Genomic DNA, 16,038 nt, shown 5'->3' with positions numbered 1-16,038 from the left:
CTGTTATATCTGTAGCCCTTCTTACCTTTTCCCTATCCACTGACAGCTATTTCTTTATGCCAATCAGGTTTATTGCTGCAGCTGAAAAAGTAAATGTACTTGGGGTTAAGTTGAATAGTAGGAGCACCTGGAAATAAACATAAACTTCCCCCAAACAGAAGCAATATTTTCTATAGTTCAGTTGCTTACACCTCCTTCAACTTCAACTAACCATAATCCATCCTCCTAGTGAAAGAGTTGTTTGCTCATGGAGAACAGGTTGAAGGTCATAGAAAGTGGATGAAACCCAAAATAAGTACTTGAGCCACAGGGAACAAAGACCTAAATGTCCTCTTTTCCAATAGGCAAAGCTTCCTTTTTGCCTTGAAGTCGAATCTGTGCTCATGGCTCTCTTCTCCAATCTTTCAAAATTTCCACTCCCAAATCTTTCTCTTTCCAAATATTATATTTCAAAGCAAGAGGTGCCCATATCAAATAAAGAGAAAGATTGTAGCCCATGAATTTACTTATTTTTTTATTACGATATCAGTACTGTATAGATGCATTTCCTTTGTAATCTTATTCATTTTATTTTATGTATTTAAAAACATTATTCTGAGGAGGGGTTCACAGGCTTCACCAGAATGCGGAAGGCCTTTGTATCCATGGCCAAAGAGGTTAAGTACTCCTGGAAAAGGTGAATGCCAATCATGTCATCTTATAATGTCAGCTACTATAGTCTAAGGAATGTGTTGTTAATATGTTTGATGTAATACCTGGTGTTCAGTGAATATTTGAGGAAAAATGTGCATAATTTTTACATGTTCTTTGTTAAACTAGAGGAGTCAAGAATAAGATATACCTATTTTTACCTTTACCACTCCTGGGCTAAGGAGGAGGGTTGGGCATGGGGCTAGCAACCCCACCCTGTAAAAACTACATCTGCTAAAGAAACTGCAACCTAAAGTAGGGGCAGCTGGGCTAGCTCAGTGGATTGAGAGCCAAGCCTAGAGACGAAAGGTCCTAGGTCCTAGGTTCAAATCTGGGCTCAGACACTTCCCAGCTGGGTGACCCTGAGCGACTGCATGACCCATTGCCTACTGGTTGTGGCCCTATGTTCCTAGAATGGAGTCCCAGGATAAAAAAAAAAAAAAAGTTTTTACCTGTGATCTATGCCCCCCCCCCACCCAGATAAACCTCTAGGATTTAGGATATAAAGAACCTGATTGAATGCTCCCTCTCCTCAAGGCTAAGATGAGAACAATGTTCTTACATTTACTTCAAAGCAAAGATCTGTAATTTTGTTCATATAAGTATTCCCTCCATCAGTTCAAAGCTCTTCTGCAAATGAGTAGGTGGTTCTTGAGAATGACCAAAAAAGTTCATCCTCTTGCAGTATGCACAAACTTAGCTATTGTAGTCCTCAAGTGAAAGGAAATCTATCATAGGCCTGATCTTGAAGCAGTCTAGTGGGACCAGCTGGGGCTTGTAGTCTGCTGGCAGATGAATTCAGTGAAAAGGCTATGTTACAGGTGATATATCTTTCTTATAGATAATCAGCCTACCAGTAAACATTTCTTAAGTGGCTACTATATGCCAAGCACTGTTCTAAAGACTGATTTATAAAAGAGTCAAAAGACAGTCCCTGGCCTCAAGGAGCTCACAATCTAGTGGGGAAGACAACAGGCAAACAAATAAAGCAAGCAAAGTACAGGATGAATAGGAAATAATTAATAGCAAGAAGGCACTAGACTTACAAGAATTTGGGAAAGGTTTCTTGTAAAAAATAAGATTTTAGCTGGAATGTAAAGGAAGCCAGAGAAGCCAGCAGTGGAGATAAGGAAAGAGAATATTCTAGGCATGGAGGAGAGCTAGAAAAAATGTTTAGAATCAAGAGATGCAGTGTCTTGTTTATGGAACCAAGTATCATTTAGTCCAGCCACATTTTACAGATGAAGAAACTCAGGCCCAGAATGGAAGAGAGAATCATTAGCTGGTTAGTGGCAGAGTATATCTTTTAATTCCCACAGTATTTCCTCTATACATGCTGTCTTTCATATAGAAAGTCTTATTATTTTAGCATTAGTAACTTAGATCAGAGGTGTCAAAATATGTGTGGCCTTCATTTAATATTCCCAAGTTTGGCTGGAATCAGACTAAAATGTAATTGAGAAACATTTGACAAATAAATAAAAATATAATAGAACAGAGCATTCTCTAATGTGGTTTTCTAAGCCAATATAATGTGAGCAGAGAGCCTTATGTACTGTTTAACAGCCCCATTTCTATTTGGTTTGACTCCAATGCCTTAGAGACTATGTCTAATCTTCTTTTTTACATTAAGAAATTGGGACATTAATGCATTGCTGGTGTAGTTGTGAACTGATGCAACCATTCTGGATGGCAATTTGGAACTATTCCCAAAAAGCGCTAAAAGACTGCCTGCCCTTTGATCCAGCCGTACCTTTGCTGGGTTTGTACCCCACAGAGATCATAGGAAAAAAGACATGTATAAAAATATTTCTAGACATGCTCTTTGTGGTGGCAATAAACTGGAAAACGAAGGTATGCCCTTCAATTGGGGAATGGCTAAACAATTGTGGTATCTATAGGTGATGGAATACTATTGTGCTCAAAGGAATAATAAACTAGAGGAATTCCATGTGAACTGGAACAACCTCCAGGAATTGATGCAGAGTGAAAGGAGCAGAACCAGGAGAACATTGTACACAGTGACTGATACACTGTGGTACAATCGAATGTGATGGACTTCTATACTAGCAGCAATGCAATGACCCAGGACAACTCTGAGGGATTTATAGAAAAGAACGTTACTCACATTCAGAGGAAGGACTACAGGAGTGGAAACATAAAAGAAAAACAACTGCTTGAATACATGGGTTGATGCAAACATGATTTGGGATGTAGACTCTAAATGACCATCCTAGTGCAATTATCAATAATATGGAAATAGGTCTTGATCAATGACACATGAAGAAACCAGTTGAAATGTGTGTCTGCTATGGGGCTGGGGAGGGGGGGCGGGTAAGGGGTATGGAGGGGAGAGTAAGAACATGAATCATGTAACCATGGAAAATTTTTTTCTAAAAAATAAAATTTAAAAAACTAAAAAAATGTTGGAGGTGGGGGAAGAGTATCTGGATGACTCAGTGGATTGAGAGCCAGACCTGAAGACAAGGAGGTAACAGATTTGTATTTGGTCTCTGATCCTGAGCAAATCACTTAACCTCAATTGCCTAGCCCTTACCACTCTTCTACCTTAGAACTGATTCTTGGAAATAATACAGTGATTCCCAAAGTGGGCGCCACCACCCCCTGGTGGGTGCTTCAGTGATCCAGGGGAGCGGTTATGGCCACAGGTGCATTTGGGATTTTGAATGTTTTGACTTCTTTTTGTATTACATTCTATTCTGAGTTCAATAAATAATTTCATGATTTCAAAGTTTAATGTTTCTAATTTACACATTTCTTTAATATATTTTACAAAAAAGGTAGAAACATTAATATATATATATCTTTCCTATTAATTGCTTTTAAAATTTTTTAAAAATTAATTTCCAGGGGGCGCTAAGTAATATTGATTCTGGAAAAGGGGTGGTAGGCCAAAAAAGTTTGGGAGCCACTGAACTAATAGAATTGTATCCTAAGACAGAAGCAAAGAGTTAAAAAAAGTTTAAAAAAAAAGAACATAAGCTCCTTGAAAGTAAGAATTGTCTTTTTATTTGTATTTTTAGCTTAGTGTGTATCTGTACTAAGGCACATCATAAGCACTTAATAAATGTTAATATACTTGACTTGAAAAGAATTTTCCAGGTTAACAAGACCTATTCAATCCTTAAAGTTGGGTTGTCAATAGGGAGGATTCCAAAAGAGAAATAGTTGAAAACTAGAGAACGTGTCTCTGAAATGAATTCTTTCATATCTTTATCACTTGTCTGATTCATCTCTATTCAAAAGACACTCTCTTGTCTCCTTTGCACACAAATATACAATACCCTCTCCACAGTGTTCACCTTTTACATCTCTACCTTTCAAAGACTAGTGTTCTCCATGAAGCTTCTCCTGATTGTCCTAATTTTTAATTCTTTGATATTACATTGTATTGCACTTATTTATGCTTATTTTTGTACATGCTGTGTCCTTCCCACTGCCCCAAGAAAAATGGAAGCTCTTTGAACACAGAAACAAATTGGTTTTGTTTGTATAGCCTTAGAATTTATCAAATTGTCTTGCACAAGTAGATAATAAATGTTTAAGTTCAATTGAATTGAATTCTACTTGATTTGTATATACATGAAAAGTACAGAAATGGAATAGGCAACCTATATGAATACCAGTGTATAATACCAACATACACAAGAATGTAAACTGTCTCCCTATTCATTTGATCTCTTAGGTAGAGCAGATTGTCCATACTTTGCTAAGGCAGAACTTCTGGCAGATTATCTGCAGAAAAATCTACCTGATTTCCAGATACACAAAGTTACTCAACACCCTGATATTTGGGAGGTAAGGAACTATTACAATCTATAAGATTCACTAAAAGTCAGTACACCTAAATTCAATTATAATTATTAAACTGGCTATTGCTGGTTAGTTTTCTGTAATGAAGTGTGGCTTATTCATAGGTTATAGACAGGTGGTAATTTTTAAAGCAAATCTCTTCGGATCAGTGTCTAGTCCCCAATTTAAATGTTTTAATATGATTCATAGAAATAAATATAGTTTCTAATTAGCAAGGATGGTTTTTGAGGAGTTTGAAATTTGAGACCAGTAAAATTTGTGAAATTGCTGCTTTCTATGAATATGTTCAAGGCCTCTCTAAAGTATTATTTGCTGATATAAGGTGGATATAGCTTAAGCCACAATCTAAAGGAGTTTAGTTGTTCATTCTATGATTTTAAAGAAGACCAATAACACCACAATCCTGGAGTCAGGGTACAGTGTATTTAGCTGTGGCTGATCAAACCATTGTGAGTTTGAAAGGTGTAAGATTAGGGACAACTACTCCATTAAAACATATACAGTGGAAGTGGCTCAGGATCTGCGTAGCTCATGTTTCCTTTGTGTTTCTACAATTCTGCTTTGTTCATATGAAGCACAGCATCTTCTTTGATACGGGCACTCCATGCCAGAGCATCCTGTGTCAATGTTTCCCATATCAGTTAATGCTAAAATTCTTCAGAGATACATTGAAAGTGCATTATATTGCTTCTTCTAACTGCCACTTGAGCTTTCTTTGTGCAAGTTTTCTATAAGATACTCTTTTGGGTAAGGGTGCATTTGGCATTCAAACAATGTGGCCAGCTTTTGTAGTTACACTTTCTGTCTCAATGTTTGGCAGTTCAACTCTAGAGAGGGTCTCAGTATCTGATGCCTTATCTTGCCAGGTAACCTTCAAGATCTTCCTGAGATTATTTAAGGGAAAACAGCTCAGTTTTCTAGCATGTTGATAGTGGACTGTCCCACTTTCACAGGCATTCAGCAGTGCAGTCAGCACAAGGACGTTTTAGACCTTCAGTTTATTATAACAACTAAAAGCTCTTCTCTCCCACACTTTCTTTTGGAGTCTCCCAAATGCATCAGTCTTATCATCTGTAGGGACAGCCTTGTAAAATGTACTGATAAAAAAAGGGGGGAACTTATCCACAGCATTCAAAGTTTCTCCATTTATTATGATCAATGGTTCTGATATGGGGATACAGGCTTCCTCTAGACACCCCAAAACCCCAGATTGTGTGTTAGGTCAGAGTGTATATAAAAGACTCATTTTTCTTTGCAATGCTAGGAAAGGTGACTGAGCCCCTCTGATCTCTCCTTTCATTCTTGATAAGCACAGATAGGTACATCCCAGCTTGCTCCTGATAAGCATCTACTTTATGTCCCAGATATCTGATTATCCTCTTAACTGCACAGTTCACCCCCTCCTTTTGACTTTGAGTCATAGGACATAATCAGAGACCCAGTAACATGTCTTCATCATCCTTTCTCTAGTCACATAGGCCCTTTTGTTGAAAGAGTATAAAAAACTCCAAACCCCATCTTCTTGGGGAGGCAGTGCACCACCTGAACAGTGTCTCCCAGCCTTTCAACATAGCTTCCAAATTCATAAATTTCTCTTTTTAATTGTAAGCTAAGTTTTGGAGTATTACATTCTTGCAAAGGGTTACCTATTCCAAACCTGGGGTTTTATCTCATAGCTCTCCCTCAACAGTTCTATGATTGAATGCTACAGTGCTGATTGGTGGAAGACCTCTGTTTTCTCAGTGTTGTCAGGCCAGAATTAGCACAGGCAGCAGAGAATCAATACAGTCTGTTACATCTTAGCTTCAGAGGCCACATTGAGTGAAAAGTTATCTTTGAACAAAAAAACTCAAGTACCAATGTCCCCTCCACTTTGGTTTTGGCTTGAAGCCTTTGAACGCTACCCACATTCAGAGGAAGAACTGCAGAAGTGGAAACACAGAAGAAAAACAACTGCTTAAACACATGGGTTGATGTGGACACAATTAGGATGTAGACTCTTAATGACCACCCTAAAACAATTATCAATAATATGGAAATGGGTCTTGATCTATGACACAGGAAGCAACCAGTGGAAATGTGTATCAGCTACTGGGGGTATGGGGGTGTGGGGAGAGAGAGCAAGAACATGAATCATGTAACCATGGAAAAATTTTTTCTAAAAAAAAAACATTTAAAATTTAAAAAATAAATAGCACTGCAAAATTCTTCATTAAAAAAAAAAACAAATTAAATAGTTTACCATCAGTTTGAAAGCTGATCTTGATGCTATTTTTGTCCTCACTGAGGGTATCTGACAACATCTCAGAGAACATCATGCCAAAGAGCATGGCAGCAAGCATATAACACTACTTCGCTCTGTTGGTACCTGGGAAAGTATGAGAGCATTGTCCTTCATCCAGAATCTATGTGAGTTTGCCATCATATTACTAGTATAACAATTAAAATTGGTTTTGCCAATAGATGTAAGAGTAAAAATGGGTTTGACAAATATAAGATTTAAAAAGTGAGATTGTGGTCACTGTTTATAAAATAATTAACCCTTAAGTTAAAATAGTTGTTAGTAGCTTTTAACAATTTAATATAATGCAAATATAGTAAAAGAAGAGAAATGTAGGAAAGAAGTAGAAAATACTGCCTAGCTAGATACCCTATAATTACTATCTGAAGAAGTACAGCTCACCACCCAGCAAGGGCCCACTCAAGTCCTGATCTCCATTGGAGTCACAGTAGTCTCTTCAGCGAGAAGTCCCTGTGGTGTCTTCAGCAAAAGTTCCACCAGTTCAAGCCTCTTCTTTCAGCTCCAGTCATTCACCCAGCTAGCCTCTCCAGTGCAGCAATCTCCAACCCAGAACAAACCCATGAGAAAGATCTCTCTCAAAAGGACCAGAAATCTATCCACAAGAAAGCTCTCTCCCAAAAGATTAGGTATGAATGAATCTTCTTTTGGGTCTAGCCTTTTATACCCCCTTTTCCATGTCACTTCCTGTCTATCCCCCTCTTCACAGGAACCAATCACAGTCTTTCAATTTGCCTAACACTGCCCAGAGGGCAGTGCTTGTGGCCTTTGAGGTTGAGCACTTTTTCTGTTAGTGATTTAGTCAGTGTTTAGTAGAGGTACTTTAAGTACTTGATTTATTAACTCAAAATAGACAAATAGAATTTTAATTCTTTCTTCACACTGGCTTACAATGCTGATGAACTCAGGGCAACCCAACTTTCATCATCCTTTTTAAGCTAAATATTTGCATTCAGCAAAAGCAACAGCTCTGAAGATGACTGTGGAGAATCAGTGTTAACAGGATAGAGCATTTCTCTGTGTGCAAACAGATTATTGCTGACCTGGAGGGAAAACTGAATAAGTACACAGTCGGCAAAAGGGAGCAGAATAGGAGTGGGCAACTTTCAGAGATTTGGTGTACAGCACTGCATTTGCTCATCTTGGCTGTAAACATCAGGATCGGTTTGATGAAAAAGATGGGGAAATTTAGAAGCTGCTAAACAAAGAACTCCACAGGGTTTATTAGCAGGATAGCTTGTCCATCTCCATGAAGGCAGCATTTAACTCCATCAAAATCAAAGTGCAGGTGAAGCTTGAAGAGATACAGGATTCTTGGCTCAGCAAGAAGGCAGAAGAGATTCATTTTACACTGGCAGGAATAATCTCAAGCACTTCTATGATGCCCTGAGGATTATTTATGGACCAAAAACCTCTAGTGCATTTCAACTACACAGTGCTGATGGAGCCACACTGATCAGTGACAAGGACATGATACTGGAGAGATGAGCTGAACACCTCCATAGTGTTCTTTATTTTATTTTATTTTTCTCTATGGTGTTCATAACAAACTGTCATCAACCAATGCTGAAGCTATTGATTGTATGTCTCAGGTTGTAATCAGTTCCTCTCTAGCTGAATCTCCAACTAAAGAGTTACTGAATGCCATCAAACTCTTCTCAGTGGCAAAGCACCTGGCACTGATTCCATCCCAGCAGAGATCTACATTGTTCATACAGAACCTGACTGAAAATTTCCAGATTATATGACAAGAGAAATTCATCCTCCTGGAACTTAAGTATGCCTCCATTTTTCTTTCTCTATGAAGGAAAAGGAAACAGGCTGTCCTATGACAGCCATAGGGGGACTCTCTCTCTTAGTTATTGCTGGCAAAATCCTTGCTATAGGCCTCCTTAATCCTTAATTGGCTGATTACTCATCTGGAAGATGGCCACCTACCAAAGAATCAGTGTGACTTTAGAAAGGGCTGGAGGAATGATCAACATTTGTTAATCTAAGATCTTTATAATGTCAGTTGCAAGGGCAAGTGGAAAGTCACTACAAAGTGAGGTGGGGTTCAGTTACTAAATATCAAAGGGATTATATCATAAGATACAAGTCTTTAGAGCAGTCTTAACTGCATGTAACTTAAAGGCACCAAGTGGAATTACTCCAAATGAACATTGAACTGTTCCTCTAACTTACAATTTAATTTTTAGAGATAAGATCCACACAAATGTGTTGATAAAATAATTTTATTTTATTCTTAAATTAGTATCACTTGGATTCACCAGATTGCAACCTAATTTTCTTTTTTTTTAAATTTCTTTACATTTTTACTACCATGAGTATGACTCCAACAATGAATTACTGCCAGCTGTTTTGGCTTTTGGATTGCTTCTAACAACTCAGTTATTATTCCTGTGTGAGCTATTGGTTTTCCCGAAGCAGTAATAAAACCTCATTGTTTCCAGATCTTTCCTGTTGCATGGCAAACAGAGAATGTATATCGAGAGTCATTGTAAATATTTACACTTTTACCTTCAGCTAGAAGACAGGCTTGCTTCAATGCCACTAATTCTGCACCATGTACACTAAGATTACTAGGTAATGACCCATACCACAGTGTCTCAAATTCTATGACAACTGCAGTACCAGTACATCTGATCCATTACGCAAATATGATGATCTATCTGTGAATAATATCAAGTCTAGATTTTCAAGTAGAGTAAACACATTCATGCAATGGCTCACCATTCTTAGGCAAATCTGTAAGAAGAGTAGCTGGATTGAGAATGCTACATCTCTTCAACTGGATGTTCTCACTATCTAGGAGAATAATTTCATACTTAGATATTCATTGGTCAGAATATGCTTGAGTATGAAACGTCTTCATTAGTGCTTGTATTTGATGTGAACAATAGACCATTAAAGGACATCCCCAAACTAGATTAGCTGACTTCTGGACTAACACAGCCACTGCTAAATCCACCACCACCACCACCACCACCACCACCACCACCACCACCCCACCCCCCACTTAGACAGGGTACTATCTCCACAGCTATTGGATCTAATTGACAGCTGTAGTATCCAATTAGACAATAACTTTGTCCTAGAGTCTGTGTCAGCACACCAGAAGTTGTACCTTGTATTTCATTGACAAATAGCTGAACAGGTTTCTCATAATCTGTGATTCCTAATGCAGGGGCAGATAAAATTGCTTCTTTCAGTTTATCTAAGGTTAAGTGATGTTCAGGCTTTAGTTTCAGAGGTTCTGGTTCTGTATTCCTGGTCAGATCTGTTAAACACTTAGTGATCTCAGTATATCCAGGAATCCATTATCTACAGAAACCAATAGTTCCAAGAATAGTTCTAAATTGTTTTTTTAGTCGTAGGCGCACTCAATTTCTGGATGTCAGCTATCTCTTTTGTGTGATACTTCTGGAACCCTCTGACAACACAAAACCAAGATATTGCACACGAGGCAAAAGCCATTGTAATTTTGCTTTGGAGATTTTATGCCCTCATTTATACAACTGAATCAAAAGACTCTTGCTATCTCTAAGACACGCCTTTGCATTTGAGGATGCTAAAAGAATATCATCCACAAAATGCACCAATTTACTCTCTTTAAACTTAATTGTTTTTAGATCTCAATTTAGAATTTGAGAGAATTGGCTAGGTGAGTCTGTATATCTCTGTGGAAGATGAGTCCACATCACTGAGTTTTCTCCCAAGTGAAAGCAAATATCTTTTGAGAATCCTTGTGAATTGGCATCAAGAAAAATGCAGAGCATAAATCTACCATGGTGAAATATCTAGCCTGACTTGGAATGGAAGAAATTATAGCAGCTGGACTTGGAACAACTGGATGAGTCTTGATGACATAATCATTTACCGCTCTTAGATCTTGGATAAATCAGTAAAGAGGTTGGCCATTTTCATCTAATTTTGTCTTTTGTATAGGCAAAATTGGTGTATTGTACTCAGAAAAGCACGGTATTTTTATCCTTTGTTGGATTAGGGACTCAATAATTGGTCATATACCGTCTATTGCGTCCTTAGTCAAGGGATATTGAGGCAAAAAGGAACTGGTCCTTCCTTTGTCCTCACCCTCACTGGAGTAGCTGATTTTAGCAACCCTACATCTGTGGATGATCTTGACCACAAGTCCTTAGGTATATCCTCAGGTATTAGATAGATAGTACCTAAGTCATCCTCTGTACTGTTGGAATCCAAGAAAAGCAATGGAAAGTCCTTCAAAGATTCCTCTGGGAGATGTAAAGAAATATCACCAGATTCAGTACATTGGATAGTAGCCCATAATTTACACAAAATATCCCTTCCTAAAAGATTCTGGAACACACAGCAATGCGTGTTCTATGGAAAGGGAGCCAATGGTTACTATTTTTGGTTACAATTTAGCTACTTTCTGAGTTATGCCTGTAGCCGCAACTACATTCATTATACCAAACAATTCTACAATTTTCTCAGGAAAACTTTGCAAAACTGATTTACTGGCTCCCGTATCCACAAGAAGATCATAAATCTGGTCTCCAATAGTTACAGACATATGTGGTTCTATGCTATTGGGAGGTTGGAAAGTTTTCAACACAGGAGCTAAAACAGTAACATCAGAACAAAACTCAGCTATTTCCTATCCATCCAAGTTAACATCATCTTGAATTATGGAATTTTCCCAGGATTTTGCACCTTTGGTCTTTTTCACCTCTATTCTGGTATCATTGTTCTTATTTATAATCAAATTATCATTAATCAAATGAAAATTTCCATTATTCTTCTTAATTACACAATTACTTGAATTTCTAACACCATTTACAATACTATTTTTCTTTTTCTCACAATTATTTACAACACTAATCAAATTATTATTAACACCATATAAACCATCATTGACTTTAATCAAATTATTATGAACAATAGTTAAATTACTACTACCAATGGGTAAATTATCATTAACATTGGTTAAATTACAATTTACACCATTACCAGTAGTTAATTCCAATAATTTGACATTAACATCATTTAAATTATCATTAATTCTCCTCAAATTATCATTCATATTGATTAAACTATCATTGATTCCATTTAAATTAACATTAACACTGATCAACTCAGCACCATTATTAATTACATTCTTATTATCACCAATTAAATCAATATTAACAACAAGTGCACCGTTTCCATCATCCACAATTACAATATCATTATCTTTAACACATACAATTTCATCAACATTCACTTTATTCCCATTACCTTGATTAATTACTTCTGAATTTTGGGCACACCTTCATAATGAAGCTGTCCCTCCACTCAGATTACCATGAGTAGGGTATAATACAATGAAACTTCAAAAGAGTTGCCTTAGAAACACAGATGAACATTTCCTTTCCTTTGGCCCCCTCTTTAAAAAAAAGTTTTCCCATCACTGGGCTAGGGTTAGTATCTTCTTTCTTTTGGCTTTTAATTTTAGATGCCTTAGTGGGAGAATTAGAAACAGTAGGAGAAGCAGGTTCAGTAGACTGAGCACAACTCTCATTCTGTTTGGAGATAGTTTATACTTTTAGTGACTTGAGAGATAATATCTTCAACTTTGGAGATAGTTTCAGTTTGATGGGCAATAGTGTTAGTTAATTTCAAGATGCAATCCTAAAGATATACAACTCTAGTCTCCATTAATCTCTCAGTTCCCTCTTTTTCTTAGTAATAATCAAACTAAATACTTGGTAAAAATAGTACCCTTGTAACAATGCATACAGAATAAATACTCCTATAAGTGATACTAACCAAAATCAATCAAAAACTGTGAGATTTAAAATCTCAGTGAAAGTCTCAGGTATTGGGAGTTCTCTGAAGTAATGAGGCATTACCTCCTTTACTCTCCATACCATGATACTGAAGAAGATGGTTACACTCCTATCCTTTTCCTACTATTGAAAAGAACAGAAGATGATTAGATTAATCAAACTCCTACCTAGCTTGCCAGGCTGTGAAGGGTTAAATTCTGGGGTGTAGGAGTTTGAACAAAAGTCAGTGCGCAGTCTATTAAACACAAAACACTCAGTTTATTATTAGGAAAATATGGATAGGAAATAGGAAGGAGGAAAGTGAAAATAATCTTACAATAGCTTGTAACTATACCTCAGATCCTAATCCTAACTAAATTTCTCTAAAAAAAAACTACATCTATATGCCTCAGAGGGCAGTATCTTTTGCTAGGCCAAAACCTTTGCCTATTCTCTCTATCTGATAATATAACCACTATCTATCTACTTTATCTACCCAAATTATTAAAAATCAATAAGTCTATTAAGGCCTTAATTCAATTCTCTGTCTCCAACCAGAGAGAGTATTAGCAGCACAACCTCTCTCCAGGGACCAAGAGACAAAAAGCCCTTGACAACTCTCTCCCACTCACTCACTCCCCTCGGCCACGCCCTTCTAATTGTCGCTGACAAGCAGCATGGCAGGGAGTCTCTTACTGAAAAATATTATTGCTCCTTTAAATATAAAAAAGGAGAAATTAATTAAAAAAAACTCTCTTACCAGCCTTGAAACCAATACACATTATTCTAATATGGATGGTAAGTATTTTTATTTTAAAGTGACAGAGCATTTTTTCATACCTTGATTTCATCTGAAAACTTTTTGTTCATATCCTTTGATCATTTATCAATTGGGGAATGACTTGTATTTTTATCAATTTGATTCAGTTTTCTGTATCAGTTCTCTATATATCTGGGAAATAAAGCCTTTATCAGAGACACTTGCTGTAAAATTTTTTCCAATTTATTTGTTTCCTTTCTAATCTTGGTTGCATTCATTTTGAATATTTTTTAAATTATAAGATAAAGTATATTTTTCACTTTTTAAACCTCATTTGCTCATTTGTATTTCACTGTCATTTTAAAATTTAAGGCATACTTTATAGAGAACTAAATCTTATACAAGTTGGAAAAGACTAACATTTAAATCTCAAAAACCTTAATTTTAAGTAAACTTAATCACATTAAACTTTCCTTGGCATTTTTTTAAATAGCAATGGCTACAAGATATATGTCAGAAGAATCAATGGAGTCACAAACGCTCTCCTATAATTTGGAGAGAGTTGTTAGACCGTGGAGGAAAGGGTATTCTTCTGGGAGGATTTAATGAGTTCCTGGAGCATATTGAGGTAATGGACTTGTTAGTTAGTTAATATCTGCTTGAAATTTTATCTGCTTTGTCTCACACCATTACATTTATTTTGAAAATACAGTCAATTTTCAAAAGCTTTCTTGTATTTTCTCTCTTCATGTAGTCTACCTCTCCCAACCCCAACTCTGTGAGAAGTTGGGTCCCCAGAGCATGTCTACTATTCTCTCTCCGCTCAGAGAGGGAAGGGGAACTCTCACTTCTGATTAGAGCATAGCCTTTGGAGGACTTGCTCCCTTGCTTGAAGGCACAGCATTTTGGTTGGATCCACTCACTGCTGGCTTGGATCAAGCGGGTTGCTTATTATGGCTGGCTCTTTAAAGGGCTTTGTTATCAGCAAATTTTGGCATATACTCTAACCTGGGCCTCTAGTGGCATTCTAATTTTTTGGAGCTCACAAGGTAGCCTAGTCTCTTTGGTTTCCTACACTTGAGAACAGAAATAAGAAACACAAACAGGCAACAAAACAGAGGTGCCGTGAATTCACAGACTTATGTCAGCCTGGATAGAGATAAGTGCGACCTTTCTCTCTATCTGTAGGCTTACAGCATTTTTCCCCCTCACTTATCCAGGAAAAGACCATGATACGACCATTTCATGCTTTTATACATGCTCAGTTCCAGCTCAGCATCAGATTAAAACATTTCTTCACCATGAGGTAAGCAGATGGGAAGCCTGTAGAATATAGAATGTATTCTATGTAGAATGTAGAATACAGCATATACTCTGAATTGTGGGCAAGTTCCCTCCTTTACTCAGGATGGTGAATTGCCAAAAGCAGGTGCACCAAGCCCTGCAGCTGTGATAGCCACAGGCAGAGCACACTGGGGAGAGTGCCCCCTTTTCATTCCAATGAAACAGAATGAGGCTTTCTTTTTCTTTTTTTTTTCTTGTGCTAACTTAGGTCTTATCTCTGTCTAGCTTTACTATGGGATTACTTCAAAGATGATGACTGATGAGATGCTGCTTATTGCTGATGAGAACCTGGAGACACATATAGAAATTGAGCAGGAGGAGAAAGATCTCAAAGATATGATCAATCCTCTACAGGTCTGGATCGCCGGGTAGGACAGTAAAGCCAGGATATTTTCTATATCATAATTCTTCTTTATCAGGGTGCATGATTAATTCTGTAACACATTAGGCCACTATCACTTTTGAGATTTAGCTCAGTGACTTATTTAAAAAGCACATAAATGAAAATTTATTCCTGAGATAGCACCACTTAGTTTTCAACATTTTTTTTGTTTCCCTAGTACAAAGTCAGTATTCTCACACAGCATTTTGTTGCGGCAGCTAGGTGGCTCTGTGAATAGAGATCCAGGCCTGGAGATGAGAGGTCCTGGATTCAACTGTTGCCCTGGACACTTCCTAGCTTTGTGACCCTGGGTGTGTCACTTAACCCCGGTTGCCTAGCCCTTGCCACCCTTTTGCATGGAACCAATACTTAGTATCAATTCTAAGATAAAAGGTAAAGATTTGGAAAAAAAAATTTGAAGTATTTTATTTGTTGAGTAGCTTTTGCAAAGAGATAACTCTCTGTTTCTTTTGTCTACATTGTTGCAAATTTTAAATGTTATAACTTATTTCTATGACTTAAAATCCCAGTTCTATAATGTACTAATGAATTTAGGTCCTGACTGAAATTTTGATTGTTTTAAATTTCTTAAAAAGTAATTTTTCCTCAAAAGTTTTCTTATAACTTTTCATAAATAGTAAAGAGAGACATGATGATTTTTATTTTCATATGAGAAAAATTAAAAGGATAACCAACATAAAATGGTAGTTAATTAGAAATAGCTTCTTACAAAGAGGAAATTTATTTCAGTCATTTGAAAAGAGGCATGATCTATTATTTTGAGATTATCTTCTCATGACCAGACTAAGGTAGAAGTCAGAATCTCTTGTTTTTTTGTTTTTGTTTCTAACCTAAAACAGATTATCCAATAAAAACACGTGCAGTCTTACTATATTTATAGAATAATATGGCTACTAAAATAACCATAAATTAAATTGTT

General features: G+C 36.9%; 1 protein-coding gene across 1 annotated transcript in view; it reads left to right on the top strand.

Annotated features, from left to right (window-relative positions):
• MDH1B (malate dehydrogenase 1B) overlaps nt 1–16,038 on the top strand; it is a 62,800-nt gene that overhangs the window by 2,819 nt on the left and 43,943 nt on the right. Inside the window, exons 2-4 of the mRNA XM_044669416.1 lie at nt 4,397–4,509; nt 13,866–14,000; nt 14,942–15,084. Of these exons, the coding sequence (XP_044525351.1) occupies nt 4,397–4,509; nt 13,866–14,000; nt 14,942–15,084 (391 nt within the window). The remainder of the gene's footprint in view (nt 1–4,396; nt 4,510–13,865; nt 14,001–14,941; nt 15,085–16,038) is intronic.

This window comes from Gracilinanus agilis, chromosome 3, assembly GCF_016433145.1.
Source record: "Gracilinanus agilis isolate LMUSP501 chromosome 3, AgileGrace, whole genome shotgun sequence".
Classification (NCBI taxonomy): Eukaryota; Metazoa; Chordata; class Mammalia; order Didelphimorphia; family Didelphidae; genus Gracilinanus; species Gracilinanus agilis.
Note: the sequence above shows the minus strand (reverse complement) of the source record. Positions and strands in the feature narration are given on the sequence as shown.